Source organism: Rhopilema esculentum, chromosome 6 (assembly GCF_057945365.1).
Source record: "Rhopilema esculentum isolate cy_ngs chromosome 6, ASM5794536v1, whole genome shotgun sequence".
In the NCBI taxonomy this organism is placed as follows: domain Eukaryota; kingdom Metazoa; phylum Cnidaria; class Scyphozoa; order Rhizostomeae; family Rhizostomatidae; genus Rhopilema; species Rhopilema esculentum.
This window is the reverse complement of record NC_142820.1, coordinates 575,311-585,398: the sequence shown is the minus strand read 5'-3', so window position 1 is coordinate 585,398 and position 10,088 is coordinate 575,311. Positions and strand designations below refer to the sequence as shown.

General features: G+C 36.7%; 1 protein-coding gene across 1 annotated transcript; it reads right to left on the bottom strand.

Moving 5' to 3' along the window:
* Window positions 1-8,675: 8,675 nt before the first annotated feature.
* LOC148960071 (uncharacterized) lies at window positions 8,676-9,419 on the bottom strand. Its single transcript, XM_089108980.1, has one exon. It carries the CDS (start codon window positions 9,326-9,328, stop codon window positions 8,771-8,773), a length of 558 nt encoding a protein of 185 aa, XP_088965106.1. The 5' UTR covers window positions 9,329-9,419; the 3' UTR covers window positions 8,676-8,770.
* Window positions 9,420-10,088: the final 669 nt, after the last annotated feature.

The window sequence follows — 10,088 nt, the reverse complement described above, 5'->3', positions numbered from 1 at the left end:
GATGTTTTGACCTTTTGACTACATGTTGAGTAGGATTTTTCCCTATCAAACCACTGAATGTTGGTTCTGGTTCTTAAATGCATGTAATCAGGGCCGCAAATCCCGGGCGGGGGGACTGGACCCCCCAAAAATCTGGAGCAAAACGATTTTTTGGGAGAAATTACCATCATTTTCCTTGGAAGAAAGAAATCCCTGGTACCCGGGTTAGAACCAAACTACGTTTTTCTGTGTTATTGCAACAAACCTCAGCCAATAAGGTTATTTTTGTAAGCAGAGTGGTTTTTATAATTTTTACAAGATAAAAACTTACCGTTTTCTACCGTTTTTTACCTTTTTTTTAAAACAAAGTACAAAATAAAAAGAGAGCAATCTGTCATTTTATTTGACCTATTTACTAACTTATTTACGTACATTTCTATTATTTGTCTATTTTTTGCTTTTATTTAGTGAATCACTTTTTGTATCATTAAAATGTATTCATTTTTGATGTGTAAACATGGCCTACTGAAAGCGCTCAAAATAAGAAGACGCACATTTCTGTTCAGAAAGTAAATTTCTACCAATCAATACAACAGCGTCCCATATTTCCCCAAAGTCTGTCACTAAGGTTTAAGCATGATTCTTCCCCTCCAAAATTTCACCCAATAAACAATAATCTGTGTTCTTCTGAAAAACGCCGAACTTTCTATCCTGAGCGATTCTAGTTTTTTATTCAATTTAGTCCGAGGGATGCCTTTCTAGAAGATAAAATTTCAAAAATTTTCTTCCGCGTCGGGCCCAACCATGGTGGGTCCTCCTACGACAGTTAACTTGATTCTTAGCTCCCAAGGTTCAATTTCTTGGAGCCGTCTCTGAAAAATGTTATCCATCCAATTATCAACACAAGTCAATGTACTAAGGAAAATCTGTTAATACCTTCTATAGAGCAGAAAGTCTTGAGAAATCCAAAAATATTGACTTTTGTTTTTAAAGTAATTTGCCCCTCAACTGTTTCCATAAAACATAACACATACCCTTGTGGTGCCATGACCCACTGCATACTTTATATTCATTCGCTCTGCTGACCCCCCCAATTCACATGACCGATTTACGGCCCTGCATGTAATTCAAATTAGATTTCATTGATTCCACGACAATAAGGACAAAAATAGCTCTTACAAGAAATACTAGAAGATTGCAAATTTCATTTATTAAATCTTTTAAATTGACAGTGATGTAGGACATCGAGACTTGCCTACTGGACACTTTAGCTTGCAAGAAATTGTTCAGGTCCTTTTTATGTTTGGGAAGCGTTCTGCATCAGTTTACCATTTAAGATGTTATGGAAGTTTATTAGTAATTAAAATTTTAGAATTGCTGAGCGGCAAGAAGACAAAAATTAAAGATACAAAACAAATACAACAAAAAGAAAAAGCGAATAAGTAAAAAAGATAAAGACGACACGATATTTATTGTTTTTAATGTATAGTAAGACGGTTTTAAATAGGAATTTAGAGTATGTATTTCCAAGAGCCATTTTTGCAGCTTTTGTTGAAATATCTTTTAGTAGGATTATCTTTAATTTGCAATGTATGTCTTCCAAATCTTTACGCTTTAATAACAGTAAGTTTTTCCGGTAGTTCTTACGGTTGAAAAGGGCAAAGTGATAGCTTTTGGCAATCTTGGAGTGCCCTTTTTAAAGAAATTACAAAATATCGGTCTATACACATTCCATTTATGGTAGCTACTGGTGGAAGTTCTGAAAATATGGGACCTGAATTAGCTTCTCTTTGAAACAAGCCAAATCAACAGTAATCCATAAGCAAAACTTCAAATATGGCATAAACATAAAATATGCAACAGATTTAACTTGTTTTGAACATTAAGAGAAATTTTATCGTGTTTTTTCTGCTCATGGGTTCAAAATTGAAGATTCGAGAATAAATCTTTATGATGTCATCATTTTGAGACTTATGTCTGGTTCTATCATCAAGTCATACAGCTTGTCTTGGCAAATAGTGGAAAGAGCAATTTTGCAACAACTTTGTGCACATTGCAGATTTTTTGAAAATACATTTGGTACAAGGCACAAAGTCTCCAACCTGGTGCTATCATCTAGGCATGGCCTCTGTTAATTTAGCTTTATTATTTATCTATATAATAATTAAAATTAATCATCATGGTGTTCTCTGGACATCACAATAGTGTGTGTTAAACGGAAAATTTGTGCATCAAGACGCGACATGAAATGGAGATCATCAGCAAACCTCTTGGACAGGAGGGGATTCATTCGAGGCTTTGCAAAGAAGCAAAGAATCACACCCGATGTAACTTGCATATAGTCATTGGGTTAATATTGTAAGCGCCGTTGCGTTTATTCATTGATCAATCTCTAAGAAGATCCTGGTGTTTCAAAGTAAATTAATGTCTTCAAAAGTATCTAAATAAGGTGCTTGAACTACAAATTTTAAAAATATCTTCCTCGTATTTATGCATCTCTCTATAACAGGGGCATGGTGGGAATTTTTATGGGCTGGGAAAATCAAGTTTTGAGGGGGACACAATTTTGATGCTGATTGTTTCTTGTTGTCACTACTCAAGGTATGTTGGAAATGAGTATCGCAGAGGCAGCGTGGGGCTTTACTTCACATCTTTTTGCTCACAAATCTGACTTGCAAATGATAAAGGCTCAAAAGAAAGAAAAACCCAAGAGGCCCACATGAAAAATTTTAAGGGGCCTACCGGGATGATGTCCAGGTGAAGCATACAAATTTATAGGCTCAACAATTTTTCTGTTTCGATATCAGACTGTGCTTTAAGGTACTCACTTTATCATGTTACCAGTGGCGTCATGAGTTTCCCCAGAGGTCCATTTTCTAATTTCTCACAATCCGTTGAAAACCTTTTGTAGGGCTGATCAGACTGATTTCGTTTTTCGTTCTTCCAAAAAAGCCCCATTGTGAAAGGTGCTACATGAGAAAGTTGCTTTTCCAAAAATTTTAAAATCGATCAAAAAACTAAAAAAGGTTTTTTCCAAGTTCTCCGAGAGCCTGAATTGTGTGGTCGAGAATTTTTTTGTCCACCCTAGTTTTTTCAGGCTGGCGATGCCACTGAATGTCACCATGCTAGAAAAGCAAATATTAGTAATTTGAAAGCCAGCAGACGAGAAAGGTTCTAAAAATTTTTTATCAATTTTTCATTTTAGTCGCACGTCATAGACAATGCTATTTATCTATTCCATGGAGAAAGACCCTTAATCGATGCTGTCAAGACCAAGAAACTTCAAAGAATCTGAGAACAAGGTTTCAAAAAATTGTCGTTCAAGCCGAATAAGAGTGTAAGGCCACTAACGAGCGACTCATTTGGAAGAAGTTATTAGTAGAGAGAAATTGAAAGAAATAAATCCCTGGTAGCCGGGTTAGAACCAAACTACGTTTTCTGTGTTATTGCAACAAACCTCAGCCACTAAGGTTATTTTTGAAACAGAGTGGTTTTTATAATTTTTACAAGATAAAAACCTACTGTTTTCTACTGTTTTCCACCGTTAATTTCATTGTTGTATTTTATTAAATTTAGTCTGGGGGATGCTTTTTTAGCCTTTCTAGAAGGTAAAATTTCAAAAATTTTCTTACGCGTCGGACCCAACCATGGTGGGTCCTCCTACGACAGTTAACTTGATTCTTAGCTCCCAAGGTTCAATTTCTTGGGGCCGTCTCTGAAAAATGTTATTCATTGAATTATCAACACAAGTCAATGTACTAAGGAATATCTGTAAATACCTTCTATAGAGCAGAAAGTTTTGAGAAATCCAAAAATATTGACTTCTGTTTTTAAAGTAATTTGCCCCTCAACTGTTTCCATAACACATACCATAAATCCCTTGTGGTGCCATGACCTACTGCATACTTTATATTCATTCGCGCTGCTGACACCCCCTCCCCCCAATTCATATGACAGATTTACGGCCCTGATTAGAAGAAACCAATTTTGAAGCAACAAATATCGATAGAAATATCTATACTCGCTAGTTACTTAGAGCTACAGAGTGGACTCCAGTTATGGGAAAAGTTACCGATGCTATTCGTATTGAAATAAAACAAAAAGGTTGAACGACTTTTTCAAGAGCTTTGACAGTATAAGAAATGTAGAACTTATTATCGTGGGAGGTTTTAACTATTCAGAGATCGATTGGGAAACATCAACTTGTAACAAACTCGCTGAAAACCCAACACCTTTGATCTTTGAGGCAACTAGAGATGCCAATAAATTCAGCACATAACCAAACCAAACCATGCTAGAATAGACGAAAGTAGCAACAATCTTGATATAGTATTTACGAAAAAAAGGGCCCCTCTTGTAGATTTTACTATTGATCCATCGTTGGTAAGAGTGATCATGAAACAAATATATTTCCCCCAGCAAAGAAAAACTCAAATCACTACGAGTTTACGCCTAAATTTAAAGATACTGACATAAGTAGGGCCCGATCAAATTGGATAAACAAAGAAAGACTGAGCAAAATGAGGAAAGGTAGCTACAGACAAAACCTGGCATTGATTGCTAGAATTATTGCGAACGTTGAAGATCGAAAGGCAGTATAAAATTTTGAAGAAAGAAGCTTTTAAATCAGTATTCCCGGAAGAGGACAAAGATGATGTCACGATACCAGGAAAAAGTGACCATGATTTTCAGTTGGATGATATTGAAACAAACCTATTTTATTCCTTATTTTGTAAAGGAAAATTGGAAAGGGTTGAAAGTATTTACTTCACCTGGCCCTGATTTTTCCCTCGAAAGAAGGCTGCATATGAACTCGAATTGCCATTGTGTATAATTATAAGAAATTAACTGTCTTCAGGAATAATTCCAGATGAATGGAAAGATGCTAATGTAACGGCTTTGTTAAAGAAAGAAAATCAACACTCAAGACCCTCCAGTATGTGGCAGAGTACACTTCGGCATCATATTCTGTATGTGCCAATTCATCTTCTGTTTCTTTCTTCGCAGTTTGAAGACAGCAAAGCTTTGCTTTCGTGCTGCATGAAAGTCGAGGCTGTCATTTGGTGATTCTGCATTTTCAATCTAAGTTCATTTTCAATTTGCTACATAACATAACAAGTTCAATTAAAACATAACATAACATAACAGAACAATACTGAATATCCACACTAGTGTAGTTTTCAAATGTTTGTAAGGTTTTGACAACCAAATTGTTTTCTTTCTTCCATATTATATCAAAATATATTCATCTAGCCATCATCAATTGGAATTTGTTTCACAACATCGTTGAAGACATTCATTAGAGCGACTGCATTAAGGTTTTCCTGGTGCATTCGTGACTTTCGACATGTTTTTAACCTTCATCGACCTTTATATCCTAAATACCCCCCCCCCGGTCGTGATATCAATACAAGCCATAAAAATTTATTGAATTCTGGGATAATGGTGCAAGATGCCTTTTCTTCTGTTAGACAACTTATTGCAGGCTGAAAATTGTCCAACTCATGTGCTTGTGACTTGGCTCTGTTAAGCAGCATATCCCACCATGCAGAATACATTTTTTTCCAAGAATGATGTCTTCAAAAGTAGAACACTGCCTAACACAGAAAATATTTAAACTTATACGCATCTTCTGCTGTTGTAGGGATGAAAGTAGATTGACTTGTTCATCCAATCGCTGTGGAATTTTTCGCTGTCTTGGAATCTAAATTTCATTTAGATCAGCCGTGGCTACAATTTATCGCCATGTGACGGAAATTCTTGCACCAGTTCTGGTATCTTCAGTGGATTGCTGAATTGCTTTTGTCATGAAAAATAGTTCAGCTTAGCTGAAGTTCAACTGTGTGCCTTGCATACATGGAATGCCTCCTTAGATTATGCTAAAAACCATTCAAGGCACTTTCAGCAAGAAAAGTGTATAATTCCTTCAACGACCTCAGATGTCAACCAGCTTTCACTCCCACTGTATTCTTCCCATTTTCATCGCCTTCAAGCCAACAAAAATTGCATTTGCTTGTAATGGCCTGCAAAGAAACTGCTCCTTCGTAGCACTAACTGCATCCTCGGAAGAACATTCTTATTTATCGTGAAAATTTTTTCACTGGGAGTAATTTAAGTAGTATAAAATCCGAAAATGACTCTTCAATATTGAAATCGTGATCAACAATGGGGAAACAAAAACTTACTTGTTCTTTGCTGGATATATCTGACGTTTCATCAAACAGAATGCCAAAAAGTATTCCTTCTCTTTGACTTTCTTCGGCAGCTCTCTAGTTGAAGTCTTGTAGAATTTCATTCAATACATCATGTGAAGGTCATTTGATACTTGCATCTCTATTGAGTAAAGTTGCTAATTCTGGGACATCATTCTTCCCATCTTGAAACAAGACTGCTGAATCTTTATCAGACTTCCCCCTAAAGGCTAACTCCTGACAGCCAAGATAACGCATGCTTGTCAAATCAGCAATTCTGTTTTATTTTTCATTTGCTCTTCCCTTCCACTTGTGATCATCGATTGAACTGATACATCAGCATCCTCGCAGTGGACCACTGCCGCAGAGGCTCTTTGAATCTTGGATTGTTCGTGCCGCTGAAAAGTTTGCAGGGCTTTCCAATTAGAAAATCAATTTTCTGCGAAACATTGGTATGGAAAACCTTGCCTGGATGTAGAAGGAATCGCTAGTCTTCGACTTATTGATGATTTACACGAAGTACAATTAACTTTATCCTTTATACTTTCGTATGAAACCCATAGATCTGTAACGAGTCGCCTGAAACTTTTTCCCCTTGTCCCTTTCTCCTACATCCTCTCTTCCTACCACCTCTCGTGGGTCTCTAACCATTTTGCTGTTCTTTGACAGATTAGATAGATTATCCTGTTTGGAACATGAAATGTCTAAATCTTTTTGGATAGTTTGAAATCCCGATCCTCTCTGGAGACTTCGTGCTCTTGATACTCTGCCTCCATTCTTTGCATACTAATATAAGCATGAGGGGGCTCCCATGAGTTTTTTTAATTTAAGATTACCAGAAAATTATCCATAATCAAGCTTGCTCAAATGCTAAACGACTTTCACCCATTCAATTGGGCAAGTTAATCAAAATAGTACTGTTAGAAAGCAAGGTCCTGCGTAAAACCAATCTTCTAATCATGTCTGACATGGGACTTGCAAGATTCTTCCGTTATTCGATAAACACTTTACTGAGTTGAATGCTTTTCCAAGAAAGGTCTCTTGCGTTGAAAAGCTGTCAGGAGGGCTGAGCCCCCTTAATTTTCCCAAGATTCTCGAGCCTCCATGTAGTCGGAGCCTACATTTAAATAGTACATGAGTTTTAGAGTAACTTGGTAAGTTGACCTTGAAAGAAAACCAACTTTGTGCAATTAATCAAGCTTCAGCTCGCGACAATTAATCAAGCTTCAGCTCGTACAAAAGGTTTATCTATTCTTGAAGTAGTTTTCAACATGATGGAGTTGGTATTTTAGTGCAACTTTGTGCAGAATTATACTATAAACCAGAAACATTGTGTCTTGAGCATGATCAAAAAATTATTTTCCCTTGAAATTTGCGACAATTTTTAAACAATCACCAAAAAGGTTAAAAAGTATCAACTAAAGTTTCTTGTGTTTGACTTTGATAACAACGGAACCAACTTGGTGCTGTATATTGTCAGCTAGAGTAATAAATTTGTGATAAAACTTCGGAATTTTAATTTGTTTTTTAAACCAGAAGCTATGTTGCATTTGGTAGATTGTTATCCTCATCAAAACTATTCTTAAGGAAAAAATTCCTGAAATATGTTCGTGTTTTGATTCCCATAGACAATCTCTCTCTTTATTTTAAAAATATGGAGACAGCATATAAACAATTTTTCATCCAATCATTGATGATTAATGTTCTGTAATAAGCCAGTAAAGTTGTGTAACATAATGAATATAGGGACACTGATGTTATGACAGAAAAGTAATTAGTATGGCATGTTACTTAGGGAATACATAATGATTATGATTATGATCAAAATAATGCTGATCAAGATTATGATCCTGGCAGCAATGATGATGCCTTGGTTGAATCTGCCTCAAAATACAGATTTGAATATAACTGGAAAGATAAGAATGAGAGTTGGCAGCAATGAAACTTCCAATCCAAGAACTTGTTTGTTGCAAACAACAGAGCATATCAACAACCTCAGCATAAGCTTAAAATTGCTTATGGCTGAACAAACACCAAAAAGCTTTATTGCATGTATGGATGTTTCTTTTGCATTCTGCTGACTCCTTCCCCTCCCCACTAAATAAAGTAATCAGTCATTCATCATGCATAAAATGCTTTTCAAAAGATAGAACAGCAAACTTCTTGATATCTGAAGAAAAATTGCTTGGGAAGTGGGGTATCTTAGGAGGTCCATTAATAATAATTCCATGGCAATCTCCAAATAGACTAATGCACCATGTTCAACCTTCTCTAAATTTTTGCATATCATTAACAATAATAAAATAAAACTCATCTGAAAATTGCCACTCTTTGTCACATTTTATTCTAAAATTGTGCCAAGTTCATATTTTGCTAACAAATTTAATAGGATTCAGAGACCGGAGCATAGCCCCCTTCCCCCCATACAACCCTTTTGCTTCACCTCTGGTGAGGCTTGATCTACTACACAACTGCAAATAATAGACACAAGACGTTCAATGTGTGTAACCACAAGTTCCATATATCAAAATATTAGGCTTTTCAATTAAAATCTATAATAAAGTTCGTCTGAAATAACGTCAATTTTATATCAAATTTTTCTAATGGAAAGAGCCCTTCATTTTGTCCCAATATTCTGGATACATGGCTTGCAGTTCTTTTGCACTAAACATGGTTCTGTCTTCAAAACAAAAACCCGGAATTGTGCATTCCGATATCAAAGAACATCGGTCGTTCACACCATCGTCTTGCACAATTGCCCACTTCAAGGCGCCAGAGGGAACAGTTACTTGCAAGCAGTGACCCTCTGCCACATTAGCACCAAGTGTGGCCTCCTTCAACTCTTTGCTCCCTTTCTCTATCCAGTAGTACTTCACAGGGCAGCCATCATGGTAAAAATGAACATGATCCGAAGCATTTACAACAGGTGGATTTACCTTTTCCATCAAATAGTAAATTGTAGAAAATAGATCCCGATATTTCACACCTTTCTCGTTCTCGTCAGATTTGTTAGGCACTCCTTCCTCTAAGGTCATTTCGCCGCCGTCCTGCACGGCCACCCGCCTGTCTTTGGGTCTGTAAATCTCTCTAAAGTACCCACCTTCGCCCTCTAAATATTGCAGGTTTAGCAGTTTGGCGTAACGATCCTTGAGAGACATTTTGATCTTTAACTTCGCTCACATTTGGACACAAGACACGAAATTTGGTGCAACAAAACATGGCATCTACAACCACAACAACCACAACAACCACCATCACATTGAAGTTAGCCGCTATGTTTGTGTTCCCGTTGTTGCAGTGAGGCATCATATCACTAAATCTCAATTCTGAAGAAGATACACTCCTCTCCCAAAAGTATTCCAACGGTCGGGCAAAACTCTGGGCCTAATTTATACAAACGCCATATTAGTGAAAAAGTAAGGTCAAATTTTGGCGGGAAAATCTGTTTGGTTTTCCCACCGACCGCTGGTTTTCACACCGACCCTTTTCAGCTTGTTTTGATATTACCAGGAAATAAATTTTTATTTTCGTCGAGTCTCCAAAGAAACGCCAAACAATTAAGAGAAATTGCCAAGAACTTATGCAAATCATCTGCTAGATTTTTCACTATTTGAATATACTTTTCAGAGCGCATTTCATAGATTCACGCCACAGTTTTCAAGATTGCACGATTTTCGTGAGTTCATTAATGCTTGTTTCGTTGCATGGGTAATTGCATGGATCTTTGTTATTATCCTCTTACGAGCCTTTGGCAAGACTGCTTGTTATAAAAAATCGCCTCATAGCCATGGCTTTATTGGCAAGCAGCAGTAGCATCTTTTCAGCTCATGCCTCATGCCTAGTCATAATCACAAAAGCTAGCATGCACCTACAAGCAAGACCTTTATCAATGCTTCTTCTCCAATCTTTAAGTCTAGT